Below are 17,897 nucleotides of genomic sequence, written 5' to 3' on the forward strand. Positions count from 1 at the left end.
TGGTCATATAGAGGGATTGGGCCAGGGGGAAGGTGGAGTTAGGGAGTAGGGCATCTAGGAAAGGTGGCACATGGATTCGGAGTGGGCTACCTGGAGGACAGAGAAAGATGAGCAGCAGAAACTACTTGGGACAATGCGGATGATGATGGGGGGGTGTGGCTGATTAGGGACCAGGGCATCTGTGTGTGGATGATGGGGGATGATGGGGGACCAGGGCATCTGTGTGTGGATGATGGGGGACCAGGGCATCTGTGTGTGGATGATGGGGGACCAGGGCATCTGTGCGTGGCTATTGCAGCAGACTGTTGAAACCTCCTGCTTTTAAAGCCAGACAAGAGATAAACACTGCTTAGTTCGTGTGGTCTCTCTTCAGTGTTTAGTAGCCTGTGCAGGCCCCCATTGCCTACCTGTTGTGATGCTTGCATTTTAATATCCTTGGCAGAAAGGGCATGATGCTAAGGGTGTGTGGGACCTTTGGAGCTTTCACTGTGTGTATGTGGCTCTGTGTATGTGTGTGTGGATCTGTGTGTGTGGCTCTGTGTGTGTGTGTGTGTGTGTGGCTCTGTGTGTGTGTGGGTGGCTCTGTGTGTGTGTGGGTGGCTCTATTTGTGTGTGGGTTGCTCTATGTGAGTGGCTCTGTATGTGTGGGTGGCTGTGTGTGGGTGGCTCTGTGTGTGGGTGCAAATGCAATAGGTCTCACATTGGAGAGTGATTAAGCTACTGACATTGTAAATAACAATGCAGTTTCTTCTAATTTTTTAAAAACAAAAACATAAACAAGAATAATGTCAAGAACAATGCCAACAGCTCCAACTTTAACAATGCCGAGACCATTGCATTGTAAATGCTTGTTACATATGGGCCAGGAGAGTTTGGCTAACTTCCAAAATGGTTGAGGACTGCACTTTTTAGGCTTGGGTAGGCTGCTGCCTGGAAAAACCTACCAGACCCAAACAGTTCTGAAAATCTGGATCAGTCCAGGGTGGTGTCCTTCGCATGATCTCACACCATTTTCTTCCTCACAATACCCTGCTAACCTCAAACTTTTACTAAAAAAAACACTTTCTTCCAGTGGGGAAAACTTGTGGAATCTGTGGGGAGCCACAAATGTCCTACTACACAGCATTCCCCCAAGTCTCCCAATAAACATGGTACTTCTATTGTGTAGGTGGGCCAAGAGACCCGAACGCAAACGGCCTTACAACGCTACGTGGCAAGATCAGCAATAGGGGTTGCTGCGGGATTTGGGGTCGTGGTCAGCCGCCACTCGTGGAAACCTACTGACCACAGACCTTTTTTAAAACTAGACAATCAAGGGATTCCAGGGTAGTGTGCCTTGCATGGATCCCACAAGGTTTTCCTACCCATGATGCCCTGCAAACCTCAAACTTTGCCTAAAATCACATTTTCATTACATTTCCGTGAAAGAAACTTCCGGAATCCACAAAATTCCTAACACCCAGCGTTGCTCCACTTGTGCCGATAAAATCACTGTGTCACTTGTGTTGTTGAGCCTAGTGCTTGTGACTGGAACGTCTCAAACCAGGGTTAATGCGAGTCTCCTTGCAAGGGCTCCCATTGACCTTGGTTTGACCCGCTTGTGCTGCAGGTACTAGGCCCAGCTACACAAGTGGCACTGCATTTTTAGCTGAACAACTGGGGTAAAGTAAAGCTGGGTGGTGGGAATGTTGTGGATTACAGAAGTTTCCATCACAAAAATGTAATAAAAATGCATGATTTCAGGCAAAGGTTGAGGTTTTCAGGGCAGCGTGGGTGAGAAAACCTTATGGAATCCACACAATTCTCCCCAACCTAGACTTCCCCAGGTGTCTAGTTTAAAAAAATGTGCAGATTGGCTAGGTTTCCCTAGGTGCTGGCTGAGCTAGGACCCAAAATCCATATAAACCCAGTTTGCAAAAAAAGGGTCAGTTTTGAGTGGAAAACTGTAATGTATTCATGTTGCATTGTGGGACGTTTCTTATGGTAGGCGGGCACTAGGCCTACCCACACAAGTAAGATACCATTTTTTATCGGTAGACTTAGGGGAATGCTGGGTGGAAGGAAGTGTGTGGCTCCCTGCAGATTCAAGAACTTTCCATCACAGAAATGTGAGGAAAATGTGTTTTTTTTTAGTCAAGGTTTGCAAGAGATTCTGGGGAAATAAACCTGATGAGACCAATGCAAGTCACGCAAACTTGGAATACCCCAGGTATCCAGTTTTCAAAAATCTACAAATTTGCTAGGTTTTCCTAGGATCCGTCTGAGCTAGGGACCAAAACACTCAGCTACCCACATTTCCAAAATGGGTCAGTCCTCAGGGGAAAAACGTGATGCGTCCAAGTTGCATTTTGGTCCGTTTCCTGTCACAGGCACTAGGCCTACCCTCACAAATGAAGTACCATTTTTATCGAAAGACATCGCATAGACTAGTAGAACATTTAGTAATACTAATTGGATTTTGCTGCATTTTTACCTTTCAAATGTAAGCCAGTGTGTAAGAAAGAAGACATTTTGAAAAATACCATCTTAATCATATGCTAGTTCGGGCAATCACAATTTCAGAGAAGTACAAATAACCACTTCTAAACTCCATATCTTGCGCCCATTCAAGAAATACATAGATTTCCTTGATACCCATTTGTCACTTCACAAATTCCACCATATGAATTGGTCTATACTCAGTGCACAGTAAACAAGCATTGGCATAGCCAATAGGTCTAGCTTTTGGGACCTTATAAGTATTTAGTTATGCAGCACAATATCCTTGGTGCAACAACATCAACTGTTGCATGGCTAAACAATTATAAGGTCCCAAAGGCGAGACCTATTGGCTATGCCAATGCTTGTTTGTGGTAGTATGGACAAGCAGTTTAGGCTTATCAAAGAGTAGTGTTAGGCATTTGCTGATTACTCACACTTAAAAGAATGATGCTATGCGAACAACACCTTGTGACTAAACCATGAATTAAGGTTGCCATCAGAAGTGGCACTGTAAAGCCTGAAATATATCGAATAATGTTCAACAATGAATGGTGCTCTGCAGAGAGCCCCTCGAAAAGAAAAACAGCGCAGAAGTGTTTTTGTAATAAACAGAGTGCGGAGAAAGAAAAATTGGGTGGGGAGCGGAAAACATCAGGTGTGCTGAGGCGTATCAAAGGGATGCTCATCTTTGCGCCTATGTGCTCTTACGTTGTCTCGCACATAACAATAACTGGTACAACATGTTCACTGCAAGCTGAATACAACTACTGAATACTCCCCAAAAATCATGTGAAGGCCGAAATGTGACAGCAGGGTTTTGGGTGGTGCAATACGCTGGAATAAAGGACCGAAGATCTGCGCTGCGTGCTTGAAAGTGCACAGACTTCCATACTGCTGTGGCATTCTGCTGGTCATTTCGCCACAGAAGTCTGCTTTCTTCCCAGTCCGCCCCCCCATTTCATAGCAGGAGACCACCATCGCAAAGACTGTTCCTTAGCAGCATGTCATGGCAAAACAGAAAGCGATCCGGCGTTTGTAGCAGTGTGTATTACGGAATGGGATGTTTAAAGCAGACTCTCTGTGTGAGCTACGTTCTTTGTGATAAGAGACTGTTACTCAGCTGAGAGACACCAGAGAGAGGGGAGTAGCAGCTGGTGCTGGCTCCTGGTGGAACTTTATTGTAGGCACAGGTTGGACTAGCCTGTGGGAACAGCAAGAGCTGCCCGTGCCCTGGATGATGTGGCTGGAAACACTGTGCAGAGAGAATCCATTCACAGTCATTGGATATGGGTGGAGGGGGGGCGGCAGAGGGGGTGCGGGAAGAACGGGCTGCTGAAACAATACAGCCGGGTGGGGAGGGGGCATGAGAGGCAAAAAGCAAACGAGAGAGGGGAACACAGGCAGGGCCCTACACGAGAGAGACACGTCTCACCCACGCTGCGAATGACAACACTTGAGGAAACTCCGCTCTTGTCGAATGTGTCGGAAATTTCCAGCTGAGTTGTTGGCGTGTCCCACAAAAAACGGACGCCCCCCCAAAATATATACAAGTATTCGTTCTGAAGGTGCGCAACAGTGAGTCTGAACAAAAGCTACGCCTGCTTTCCCATCACAAGCTTGGCGATGTTTGCTTTCTGTAACCATCTGAACATTAAGTTTTTGGGAGTGGCGTCAACTAAGTGGGTTGAAAAAAACTGTGTGTGCGTGGGCGAGGGGGGTCTCTCAAAAGGTCCTTAACCAATGTAATTAAGGATGTGGCTTAAAACACGTCCACTGAACATCTGTGCTTAGCTCAGTGTCTCGCGCGACTGGTATTTTGCTGCTTCTATCATTGCATCCAGATATATAAAATACAAGAAGCAACATTACACCTACAACAAGCCAGTACTATTGGCTTTGTCAGTGCTTGTTAGTTGCGTAAGATAAATAAGCAACAACTATGGTTTCGTTGTATTTAATATTGAAAATGCTTCAGTTCAGAAATGGTGAGAGCGTTAAAGTACTATAACGAGTCTATTTAAAGTTACATCAACGGCGGTGAAGGGTGGCACTGCTGTAGAGTTGAGTTTTTTTAATCATTCCTGAGGGTGAGGGCAAAATGGGAGAGCTCGATAGGGAACCCTCTCGGCACTTGCTTTTTAGAACTGCCGGTGCTGAGCACCGGCAAGACCCGGCCCACTTAAAGCCCTGGTTATCTATAAATGGTCTAACAGGGTGACTGGCACCGTGGCCCAGAGACACGATGGCCCAACTGAGCTCTAGTTATTGCTGTGTTTTACTAACTAAATAACAGTTGGGGCAGGTAAGCTTTTCCTTTCTTGCACTATGGCCAGTGCACACTTGCGATGCCACGTCAATGTGTAAGAAGTACTTTGTAAAATGAAAAACATCTAGCTTGAATTTCAGCATTTGTCATACAACCTGCTATGCTTTTCCTTGCAGTCATATAAGTGTTCACTTCAAAGGCACAAACGTGTATAAAAGAAGGACATCAGACACCACTACTTGAGTGCACTTCTGAACCTGTGGATACTCTGCCAGGAAGGAAGACTGATGTGCTGCTGAAGGACTGCTAATCTGCTTGACCCCTTTCTGCTGGACTCTTGCTTTGCTATGCTGACCTGCTGTCCCCTTAACTGGGTGAGAATGACAGGACCTGCATCACTTGAACCCAGAATGACTCCAAGGGCTAGTTGGTTGGCCTGCTGATCTGAAGTCTCGGGGACTTAACAGGCTTCCAACCATCTTGAACCTGCACCTAGACTCTGCCATCTGTGAGTCTGCCCTGCCAAGTGGTCCCACCCCAGTCCTGGACCCTTGGAAGTGGGCCTGAGGTGCTTGCCAGTGGAACCAATGCTTCTTCTCTGCTGAGCAGCGTATCCTCGAGCAGAACTGATGCATATCCTCGGTTGAACAAAGCATCCCTGCGCAGAACCGATGCATCACCGCTGCTGCGTGGATTTGACCCATCGCAAAAACCTGCATCGCCCAACGCAGTTTCCGGAACAGACACATCGCCTCGGTGGCGCTCCGCATCCCAGGTTCTCGCATTTCTGGTCGTCGGCAGCCTTGATGTCGGACTCCGCATTGCAGCCCCGCAGTGCCATGGCCCATAAACATCGCCAGCTGCGTGCCGCATACCCGACATCGGACTTCGGATCACAAGCCCCATCGACAGGATCCTCAACGAATGACGCAACAGAACCTCGCACAGCAGCCTCGCCGCATCCTGGGACCGACACATTGCTTCAGCTGCACACCACATCTTCGATCCGGAACCACACAACGCTCTGCAACGAGGATTTAAGGTACTATGTTCAGCTGGCCTAATTGGGTCCCTGTAGCTGGACCGCGCTTCATCGCAGCTGGCTCGAACGTGTGACTTTGTCCTGGAACGGTACGACCAGATATACCCAGATTTGTGCTTTTTGGCGCTATTGCCAATATAAACATTAAAATTCAATATCTCCAGTGCTACTAATTGAATTTTCCTGGTCTTGTTTTAATTATTAAAACAACTCTTTTTCTAAATCTGTATTGGGCTCTTCTTGTCGTGTGTTTTCACTGTTTTACTGTTTGAAGTGTTGCATAAATACTTCACAAACTGCCTGAAAGTTAAGCTTGACTGCTTTGTGTTAAGCTACCATGGGCCTGAGCACAGATTAATTTTGGGTTTGTTGTGCCTTTCCCTGACAAGGACTGTGGTTGCTGCTTTACCAGGGCCGGAAGCCCAAGCAACCAATAACCCAATATCTTACAGATTAACAAAGACTTGTACATGCTACTGGCTATTCTTCAGACAAGAGTAGGAATCCATGGATTATGTTACTACTTAAGTAGCAGCGAACCTTGTTGCGGTTATACCTTGGAGAAGCATTTTGCATATCACGTACAAATCACTCTTCTTGAATAGGAATGGTTGAAACTATAATACTTGGCTTGATCTGAGGCCTTGTTTGGCTTCACCCACCCCACTGCTTTATGCAGATGTGTTGCTAATTGAACTTATTGCTGTGTAGCATGGGCGACCAATGTGAAAGTGAGGCACACCTGATCTATGATGCATTTGTTTGATCACTAGAGAAAAAATACTTGCATACAGTGGACCTAAAAAGAGTTAATTTAACAAAGTCTATGTTTATCTTGAAAATCCAGTCATAAAAACTACTTGTGGGACACAAGTTCTAAAAAAAACACCAAATGTAGCTTTTTAAGTGTTGGGCTCGACATGGTTTGATGGTGCAAGAAGTCTTAGCCAAACCTGCAGGTTTCCAATCTGTGTCAAAGAATTACACATCTCCTATAGCTAGTGCCTTCAGATGCACAGCTATCACATTGCCTTGAATGCATTTATCGTTTGCAGGCTTACAATGCAACTTGCTTTACCAGTTCAGTCGAAATCATGGAGCAATAAAGTTAATATGTTTCATGGAAAATTAAAACATTTTAAGGTATGCTCACCTGTCGGCAGATCCTGCTGCCACTCTTCCTCCATCAGGAGACCAAGAACACCTCAAGAGATTCTGTAAAATAATCAAGGCATAAATTCTATATATATATCGTACAGAAGAATCATCACACATGGCGGCTTTAAATTTACAGAATCAAACTAACAGCTCTCTAGAAAGATTAATGGTGTAATTCGAGCATGTACTTAGTTATCACCAAGTGTCAGCGCATCATTACTTTTTTTCAATAAGATGGTAGATGTTAAAAGGCAATTAATTTACAACCAAAGACAATAAAATGGCTCTTTAAGGATGTAATTAAAACTCTCCTCTGCACATTAATCATATTGATAGTAAAATTGCTTTGGGGCATCTTGATTGAGAGGCTAACAAGATTGCAGTATAAAACCAGCCATACTCATGCATGTGACCAACCTTCTCAAAGTTGTGGACGTTCCCCTGAAATATTTTCACACATCGCTCCTTTGGGGCAAATGGACGCACGTCCCAAATACGGACTGGATGCAAATAAGGAGAAAACACATAAATGAGGAACTAGACTGATACAGACAACTAATTTCCTCTAGTAGGAACAAAACAACATTGCACAAGAAAATAAAAATGGCAGTTGGGCAACCATGGCATTAGAGGTACATGCAGTGTTATGTCTACAAAAAGGAAACCATGGTAGCAGTAGCATCTGCTGGTAAGCAGACGTGGAAGGCCTTAGGCAGCTCTGTAAATTCAAGACAATAGCGGGGTTTGTAGTGTGCACTTCTGTAGAGCAGAGATGCAGCAGTAGTGGCATTTAATGGTGAGTGTACTTTGCAGGGTAAATATTCCTTTAATGCTCGCTCTCTAGATCCTATCTCCTACAGAAAACACAAAGTAACATGAAGAAAAAGTTACTTACCTTCCGTAATGTATTATCTGGTAGAGACATGATCTAGCCGCAGATTCCGTACTTTACAATCTTCCACAGGCGCAAGACTGGATCAGGAATTTTATTTCCCAAAGCACATCCGCGCGCCAGTAAAGGGCGGCCCACGACTCTGTAAAGACGTTGTTCACTGGATGCGATGTAGACGGAGTCCATATAACTTCCTCGCAAACGTCAGTTTCTTCCATGACTATTTTCCAAGCCCAAATGTGAAGCCACATATAGAAACTGTCTACTGAAACTGTGTGCCAAAATAAAAGACACCCATGTGTCAAATAATCACTCGATTCTTCCTTTTTTGTTTTCTTTCATTATATGAATGACCATAACGAAATCTTTGAGACAAAAGAATACTCCCTTAACAGACAGGGGAGGACGGGAGGGTCTTTGAGGAATCTGCAGACAGATCCTGTCTCTACCTGATAATAAGTTACTGAAGGTAAGTAACTTGATAATCTGATAAAGACACCTAGCCAAAAATTCCTTACTTTAGAATCAAATGCCAACCCCATACCATCCCCAGAGGAGGGTCTGCAAACTGAGCATGAAAAGTCTCTTATTTTAACAAACCCGGTCCAGAACAAGAGAAAAAGATGGGACATTCATAATAATTTAGGTGAGCAATAACCTACTGTGCCACATTAAAACCCATGTTAGGAACCACAGGTAAGTAAAGTCGCCAGATATTTAAACCATGGGAATAAAATACCCATGTTAGTGTGACAAATCCATGTCACAAAGCTATTCGCACCCTTAACGGGATCTGAACCATGCATTCTCTCAAGAGCTGACTCTTCGACTGAGACACAGAGCCCAGCTAGTCCTAGGGGTGAGAGTGTTGTGCTTTACAAATGCGTTTGATTGATTATTCTGACCTCACAATAACTGTGGACAGAACCAGAGTTATAAAAGTCATAAAAACATTAAAAGCATGGAGATAACATTACGCAAGATAATAAGACAACGTTGCCAAATGGCCCTATAAAAATTAGCCCATTTGGTCTTGTATCCAGGCACGACCTGTATATTTGAACCAATGGAATACAGAGCAGCAGGCCATGCCACTGAGCAATACCTTATGGTCTATAAAGTCCTGCCCTAGCCAAGACTGCCCTGCAAATTTCACAGAAAATCCATCTCCCGTGGAGAAAGCATAAGAATGTTCTTATCAAAAAGAAGACAAACGACAACAATAGCAATTACTAGCACAGAAGCAGTATTTCCATAGGAAAAAGAACTAGAGAGAATAACAAATACTTCTAGGATATTTCATATATATATTTATACACACACATCAATATATATACATTAGTGACATAGGAGTAAAATAATTAAACGCCTATGTATCAACATAAGAAAATACATATTTAAAGATACAAAAATAAAGCCAAATAATCAACAGACAATACGGACATGACAGTATGGGACTACAGTGGGATCATACCACTTAGGAAAGCAACAGCCATCCAACCCGTCAGAGTAATGCAAGTTGCCTGGGACACCAACCCCAGCAACTAGGTAAACAATGAAAAGAGTTGTCCCTCGGAGAGCAATGATACTGTATGATAGGAATAAAAGTCTTCTACAAAAGGTAGAAGCTACGAGGCCAACAACATTCATGAACACCCTCATAGACAAGAAAAGCTACACCATTAGAGGGAAATGCCATTGAGAAATGAAGAAAATCTTTGGTAATGACGCACAGCATTCCAACAACCCAAAAAGAGTCAAAAAACATTAGGTATCCTTCATAATAGAAGGAACAGAATCACCTGAGAGACAATGTCTGCCTGGAGACCTGTAATAGCATGACATAATTCCAGTAAAACAAACAAACAAGAACATGTACAAACCAACAATGTCTATACGAAGGGACATAAGACCCAATCAACAACAATGGCTATAATACAGAACCTGGAGAACAAAACATGTAGTGTCTTAAATCTCAAAAGACGATAAGCTTTTCGTTAGTAGTAATGTTCTAAATCTGGCAAAAGTAGAGATCTTTTACCATCAATCAGAAGTAACATCATCCATCACCTAAATGTAAGATAAGTACCAAGAGGAAAGCTGAAGCCACATAAACTAATAATGAGGGCTACCAGCTACTTTCTGTGAAAATACCAGAAGGAATTGTGGGCTATACATCCTCAGTGATGCACTATACCATCGATGGCATCTCGGTCTATTGATGTATGCCCATAATTGAAGCAGAAGCGAGGTCACACAAATACCATAAAAGTACAAGAGATACTTCATCATATAAACCTCTTATCAAAAAGCAGATTGTATACACTGAGACTCCAATGGGGTACACATTTTCAAGAGTATCTAACAAGGGGTACCAAACCTCACAAATCTATTATATCATACATCTGAGAAATAACCAGACACTGAGGGCGGAACTCTGCACACTCAAATGTGAGACTAATAATGCACAGGCTGAGCAATCCCAGCTCAACACATATATATTAAGAAACGCTCACCATTGCAAACAAAGATACTCCACATAGGGTATGGTACATACCATGAAGGTATCAACATTTGAGCTTGACCTCTTCTTCAGAGTAAACCAAACTGCAAGACCTGTATACCAGGCCTCAATTAAAAAGCCAAACCAAACACCTGAAAAACTGTCATAGGCAAAGCTGAAGAAGAAAGTCACAACTTCTGTACCAAGCAGTAAATATTAATCAAGAAAGCCTCTTATTGTGGAATATACTCTAAAGAATAAGACTTCTTTGAAAATAATCCTGCCCCATTGTTTTCCTATAATCCTGACTGACTGGAACTAAGGATCAGGAAAAAAAGAACCACAAGGTTATCTAAACAACCCAAACCCCTGCTTCAAGCAGAAACACCACACTAGTTATCACCATAAAAACTACAAATTGCAACTAAGCCGGGGGCGTGGCTTGGCTGCCGAGCGGAATGGCTGCCTGAAACCGCAGCTCCGCCGATCGAGCACAGAAATCCTTCAATTATTAGCTGAACTGGGGTGCGAGCTCGGTCCTCCCCGCCCGAGACGGTAGTCCTGGGTGTCCGCCCTGTGCTCTGGCTTTTCTGACCCCGTCGGCGGCTTGTGGACGGAGAGCGGCCCGCGGGCGGCGCGGAGCCGTGGCGGCCTACACCATTCGCTAGAGCCGGGGCCTTGCGTGTGGAGTGCCCGAAACCTACGAGGGGTGAGGCGGAGGCGGAGGCTGTTCGCTCGCCCAAAGAAAAGCGCACCCCGGCGAAGGTCTCACCCCCTACGGCTGTCGGAGTGAAGCTGAGGAGGCGGCGGCTGGTGTGGAAGACCGCCGAACGTCCGCCCCTGGATCGCACGACGGCGCACGGCGACGGGCCCGGGCGGCTGATCGCAGCGGCGGCCATTTTGCCTGAAGCAGAAGTCCCATGGTCGAAGGTTCCAGGGAGACGATCGGAGAGACGAGGCCGGCTGCCGTACATGCACCGACAATACTGTTGTGAGGTTGGAGCGTTGACCTGTGAAGTGGAAAGTGCACGGCTGTACTAGGGTTGTCCTGCTCCGGCGGCCTGCGCTGTGACTCTCCCCGCCTGCTCTGCTTAGGGTGCGTGCCCCGCTATTGGAGACCCAGCCATTCAGCCTACATACTGTGACTTACCGACCTGCTGCCCTCGGTGAGACGCGGAGGGTCGGCGACTGGTGGCGGCTGGTGAGTGGCCATGGGCAAACCGGACACGCGGCAGCCGAAAATCACTTTCGACAAGTCCAAGCAGAAGCCGCCGGACCCAGACCCAGACCTCCGTGAGGCCGAATCTTCTCGAGCGGACCAGAGTGGTGCTCAAGAGGCGGACATTAAGGCCATGTTTCAGGAACTGAAAACAAGCTTACATGGCATCGATGGCAAAATGGATGCGCTGGCTGCCCGCATGGACGGTATCACGTCCCGCATGGACAAACAAGAGGGGAGAGTGGAATCGCTCGAAACACGTGTGGCCGACACGGAGGAAAATCAGACCGGCCTTGCCGGCCAACTTAGGGGCATGGAGAAGATTCTAACACTCATTCAGCAGAAAAATGAGGATTTGGAGGCGCGCTCGCGGCGCAACAACGTCCGCATCACGGGTGTGGCGGAAACGACGGACATAACCAGCATGGAGCTCTTTGTCGAACAAATGTGTAAGGATCTGTTTGGGTCGGGATTGTCTCCGATGTTCCTGGTCGAGAGGGCTCACAGATCACTGGGGCCCAGGCCTAAACCCGGTGCACCGCCCCGGCCTATTATTGCACGAATCTTGAATTATAGGGACCGGGACGTGATCTTACGAATGGCAAGGGACATATCGGACTTGCAATACAGGGGCAACCACATTGCACTATACCCGGACTATACGATGCAGGTTCAAGCCGCTCGGAGGGAATTTTTGCCGGCGAAGAAACTTTTTCAACAGGCGGGCACCAAATACTCCCTCATCTACCCTGCTAAACTCCGGGTCCAAGGTCCCGGTAAGCCATCCTTTTTTGTTGACGCTAAGGCGGCTATGAAATATGCCAAACAACTGTTAAAGGACCAAAAGGCTCAGACACCGGCAGTTGATAGGCTAAGTGACGTTGAATGACTACTCCTGTTGGCTCCTTGTTAAATCGCTGGGTGTCGCCTGTCTACGCTGTGCTGGGCCATATTGAGAATGTTTACTTCCCTGGAGTTCCAATTTCGGATGCTATGAGGGAGCTGAGCAGGGCTGCGGGATTGGGGGGGGATGGTCCTTGAGCTGGTACACTAGTCTCGCGCTCGATCGCCCTGTCACAAGTACAGGGCCTGTAGGTGGCCAACCTGCGTACCTCAAGGGATGATTCCCATTCACTGTTCACATTTAGAGACTGTAGTTACAGTTGTTGTAGTTGGGAGGGGGTCCAGGGAGTTCATTGCACAACCTGATTGGGGGGTTGGAGCGGGAGGGTTAGGGGTTTGGCTGGGGCTGGGGGTTTTTGTTGTATTTTATTTAAGTTTCAGAGCCGGGTCGGAGGTGGCGAAAACTGCTATTGAATCGCACGTTGTGCGCAGCGCGCTGTCATGTCGACAGTCATCTAGCAAGAGGTGTACTGGCATTTACCGGGCAGGCTGCCCAGCTGGCCGGGTGGGATGTGTGTTGTCTGACAGGGACGGGCTGCAGGAATCGATGCAACGAGCGGCGGGTCCGTGGCCTGCTCGAGTTCTATTTCCCTGCTTGGTGCCTGGTGGAGGTTCCCTGCCCTGTTGGCGGGCGTACGGATTGCTGTGGCATTGCCGCCCTCATATATTGGTACCCGCTGGATTGGAAATGCGTGCTTCGAGAGTTGGTGTGACTTGGCCGGGTGACTGGGGGGTAGGTGTATGCTTGAGGCTTGCCCGAAATCTGTCAACATGTATGGTGCGGTGAATAGCATAAAGTGTATTACCTGGAATGTACGGGGTATGAATGATAGGCGGAAAGTGAGACTGATACAGGCCTTTCTGATTAGGAAGGGTGCGGACATTTGCCTTCTGCAGGAGACGCACCTGACGGACAATGCTGCGCAGCTGCTCAGACACAACCGATGGGGTGAGGTAGTTCACGCTCACTACTCTAACTACTCTAGAGGGGTGGCGATACTTATCAGAAAAGGGCTTCACTGGAGGACGCATGAGGAAATCAGGGACGTGGGGGGCAGGTTTGTTCTGTTGGTAGGTTCGCTGTGCGGCGCGAGAGTGATTCTGGTGAATGTTTATGGCCCGAATGACGATAATCCAGATTTCTACGAGGGATTGTGGCATAAGGTGCGGAACTGTGGACCTGCTGCGATACTGTGGGGAGGAGACTATAATGTGGTACTGTCAGATACTGCAGATAGGCAGGGCACCACTCGGGAACATCACCCTAGGGCGTCGGAGGCGCTTGGCCATATTATGCAAGAGGCAGGGCTGGTGGACTCCTGGAGGACACTGCACCCTGAGACCCGCGCCGGTACGTGTATCACAGCTCATCGTGCGGCCTGGTCCAGATTGGATTTCTGGCTGCTGTCCAGAGATCTGCACTCATCGGTGTTAGAGGTGACTCACTTGCCGCGGTCACTTTCTGATCATGCCCCGGTTTGCTTAACGATATCCACCCCGCCGCAGTACATCCAGCCGTTTAGTTGGAGATTCCCGTCCCGGGCTCTGCGCGACCAGGTCTTCCAGCACTCTTTGCGGGAAAAACTGGAGGAATACTTCGCACTAAACGTGGGCTCAGTAGATTCACCTGGCGTGCTCTGGGAGGCCTGTAAAGCTGTGACAAGAGGCCACTGCATGGCGCTAAAAACTGGGGTTTTACGCTCCATTAGAGCTACTCTCGGCGGGTTGGAATCTGAACTGGCTCGGCTTGAAGCTGCGATGGTGGCAACCCCGTCTGGTGGTGCGAGTGCAGACTTCAGGACGAAACTGACCGAGTATCAAGAGGAGGCCGAGAGGGAGGTCAGGTTCTTGTCCAAAGATTCTCAGGCCAGGCGCTATGGAGAGGGTGATAGAGCTGGCCGAACACTAGCAAATCTGCTGCGCCCGCCACGCGGGTCGGAGCATATTCTTGAGATACAGGAGTCGGGGGGTGCAGTAATTCGAGATCCTCCGGCTATACTGGCGGTGATGACAGACTACTATAAGGACTTGTACACCTCTAAGGTGTCCCCTGACGACACTATTATTAGTGATTACCTGGACACCATAGCTCTTGCATGGTTCAGTAATAGTGCCCGACAATACATGGACCTCCCCTTCACGCAGGAGGACATTCGAGCGGTTATAGCCGCTATGCCGCTCAGCAAGGCACCAGGCCCAGACGGGCTGACGGCAGCCTTCTACAAGGAATACGCAGACCTACTGGTCCCTCACCTGCATAATGTTTTTGAGGAAGCGATGGAGGTTGGCATCCTCCCTGCCTCGATGCGAGAGGCCCTCATCATTACGCTGCTTAAACCTGGCAAGAATCCTGTTACCCCGGACTCATATCGCCCACTCTCGCTAATTAATCTTGACGCCAAAATCTACGCGAAACTACTCGCTGACCGCCTGAAACTTATGCTGCCTCAGATAGCGTTGTCCGATCAGTCGGGCTTTGTGATGGGGCGGTCCACTTCCCACAATCTTAGAGTGCTGTTTGGGCTCCTGCATTATTTGGATCCCAAGGTACAGGCCGCGGCCGCATTGCTTGACGCCACTAAGGCGTTCGACTCACTCGAGTGGAAATTCCTACGGGCATTATTCACTCGCATGGGTTTCAGCCCCTCCTTTGCCAGGCGTATTGGAATAATCTACAATCACCCGACGGCTAGGGTACGGGTCAATGGTCAGACGTCTTCCCCGATCCCCATAACAAGAGGCACTCGGCAGGGCTGCCCCTTGTCGCCACTGCTGTTCGCTATTGCGACGGAGCCGCTGGCGGCTCGTTTGCGCCAACACCACACTCATCGCAGTATCGGCTTCACGTCGCGTGGCCTGCTGGTCTCTATGTACGCCGACGACATAACCATATATATGATGGATCCATCGGAAAACTTAGACCCACTGATGCGTGAGTTGACAAGGTACAGCGGCCTCACGGGTATCGATATCAACTGGTCAAAGTCGGCGATGTTCCCGCTGACGGACGGTACGAGTCAATGCCACACGGAATTCCCGATTGACTGGGTCACTGATGAGATTAAATACCTGGGCATACGGTTTAGCCGATCGATACAGGACATATGGCTGGCCAATTTTGGGGTGGCCGTGGAATGGCTGGAGTGCAAAGTGAAGCGCTGGAAAGCGCTGCCACTATCTCTGATGGGCCGCATAGCAATTGCTAAAATGGTGGTCGTTCCTAAGTTTCTTTACTTATTCGTAAACATCCCCGTGCCACTCACTAAGTCGTTCTTTCGCCGGCTCCGCTCCGCCTTGATTGAACTGGTCTGGGCGGGTAAGCAGCCCAGAGTGGCCTGGAACCTCCTCACACTTCCCTTCCGTCAGGGGGGACTCGCGGCCCCGGACATGGAGCTATATGCGTACAGTGCTCAGGCCCAATATCTGCACTACTGGCAGCACCCGATCCCTTACCAGCCGCACGTGGCCATCGAGATGGATGTTGCGGCCCCCTGCCCCCTTCGTGCAGCGGCATATCAGAGCTACAGACGCTCCAGGGACGACATTGACACTGTTGAGATGGTGCGCTGGGCCTGGTCAAGCATTGCCAAACGTGCAGGCGTGGATGACTTATATGCGCCGAGTATGCCCCTCGCGGATAATCCACTATTGGGGCCATTGACGGACGCGGCAGTGGCGCGGCGGGCGCGGGCCTGCGGACTGAAGGTTGCGGGAGACTTGTACCCGGACGATACCTTCCTCACAGTGCGGGACATGGCGGCAGCGCCGGAACCGACTGCCTCGGAGCTTCTTCTCTACTATCAACTGCGGTCCGCCTGCAAGGGCAGGTACCCTATGTTTCCAGAGGCTCCGCCGACGATTGCGGCCTTGGAGGACGTACTCTCGAACTCCTCCGCGCGCAAACTGATCACACGGATCTATAGAGCTACTCAAAGCACGGCTCCGGTTGCGCACACTGACTCCAGATCCGCGTGGGAACTTGAAGCGGGTATATCTATTACCGAGAAGCAGTGGGAGTACTGTTGCTCCCAACTTGAAAACCTATCCCCTAATTACAGGCTGCGGTTGGTACACTTCAATTATCTGCACCGGACCTACCGGACGCCCATTCAATTGTGTAGGATGGGTCTGCGGTCTGATGCGTGCTGTTGGAGATGCGGTGCGCAGGATGCCGCGTTCTATCACCTTGTCTGGGTGTGTGGCCCCATACGTGACTTCTGGATTGCAGTCTTCAATGCCGTGGGGCAGATCGTGGGGATGGTACTGGGGCCGGACCCACTTATGGCCCTATTGGGATTCGTTAGAAATGTGCCCAAGACCTCACGTAGGCTTGTGGCCATTTTATTATTACTTGCTAAGCGTCAGGTAGCGCTACACTGGAAGAAGACAATGCCGCCAAACGTGAAGGCCTGGATAAGATCGGCGGTGTACTGTAGGGAGCAGCTGACCTCATACTGGGACCAGCTGCCGCAGCGCTCGCGGCCTGTGGATATCTGGCAGCCACTGGTAGACTGGTTGGCTAGTACGACAGCGTTGGAAGATGACCAAGCGGGCTGATCGTGGCTTAAATGACGTGGAGTGGTTGGAGTTCGACTGTGGGGTGCTGTAAGTGGTGATCCGCCTGGCATAAGTGATCTGGGATATGGGGTTCGTCCGCTGAGAGGGGTTGTCTGCCGCTTGTTCTGTCTGGGCGGGCTGTGGGCGCAGCGTGAAGATGATTATGTCATTTCGATCATTTACTGTTTGCTTTCCTTCGACTCGGGCTCTTTATTAGTTCTGTTCTGTTCGTTCCATTGTAAAATGCTGTATTGCCGTTTGAAAGTACGATCTCAAATGCTTGGGCGGAGTTCCGCCTCGAATACTAGCTGCCTGCCTCCGGGTTGTTGGCTGAATAGCGGTGTACTCTTCGATGGAACAATAAAGGTTTTTGAAAAACAACAAAAAAAAAAAAAAAAAAAAAAAAAAACAAATTGCAACTAAGCCACATATAAAAACTTATTTCCGCAAAAGTCAGAAAGAAAGAATTTAACCAGAACATTCAAAGACATGACTAGGTGGCTTTATCACGCTGACCAGCTCTGAATCGCCATAAAGCCGAATCAGCATGTTCACCAAATAAACATACACCATCAAACGGCATATCTTTCAGGCTATCCTGTACAGGTTCTGAAAACCCAGACTGATGCAGCCATGCATGTCTGTGCAGTGCAGCTTACTTAGCCATAGCTCTACCCACGGAATCGGTGGTGTCCATACCACATTTTATGATGAATTTGGCTGTTACCCGGCCATCTTGTACCACCTGCAGTAATTCACTCCTGGCTTCTCTTGAAAGAGAAGGCAGCCGATGCGCCACAGAGCACCATAAAGCATTAGTAAATCGGCCCAAAACACATGCCGTGTTAAACGACCTCAATGCTGAACTAACAGAAC

At 48.2% G+C, this 17,897-nt stretch overlaps 1 protein-coding gene across 1 annotated transcript in view; it reads right to left on the reverse strand.

Annotated features, from left to right (window-relative positions):
* The window catches only part of SNRNP40 (small nuclear ribonucleoprotein U5 subunit 40), a 90,586-nt gene that overhangs the window by 30,691 nt on the left and 41,998 nt on the right, over positions 1-17,897 (reverse strand). Inside the window, exons 7-8 of the mRNA XM_085645653.1 lie at positions 7,365-7,447; positions 6,943-7,004 (exon numbers count right to left, since the gene is read on the reverse strand). Coding sequence (XP_085501779.1) covers positions 6,943-7,004; positions 7,365-7,447 — 145 coding nt within the window. The remainder of the gene's footprint in view (positions 1-6,942; positions 7,005-7,364; positions 7,448-17,897) is intronic.

Source organism: Triturus cristatus, chromosome 3_1, assembly GCF_964204655.1.
Source record: "Triturus cristatus chromosome 3_1, aTriCri1.1, whole genome shotgun sequence".
Classification (NCBI taxonomy): Eukaryota; Metazoa; Chordata; class Amphibia; order Caudata; family Salamandridae; genus Triturus; species Triturus cristatus.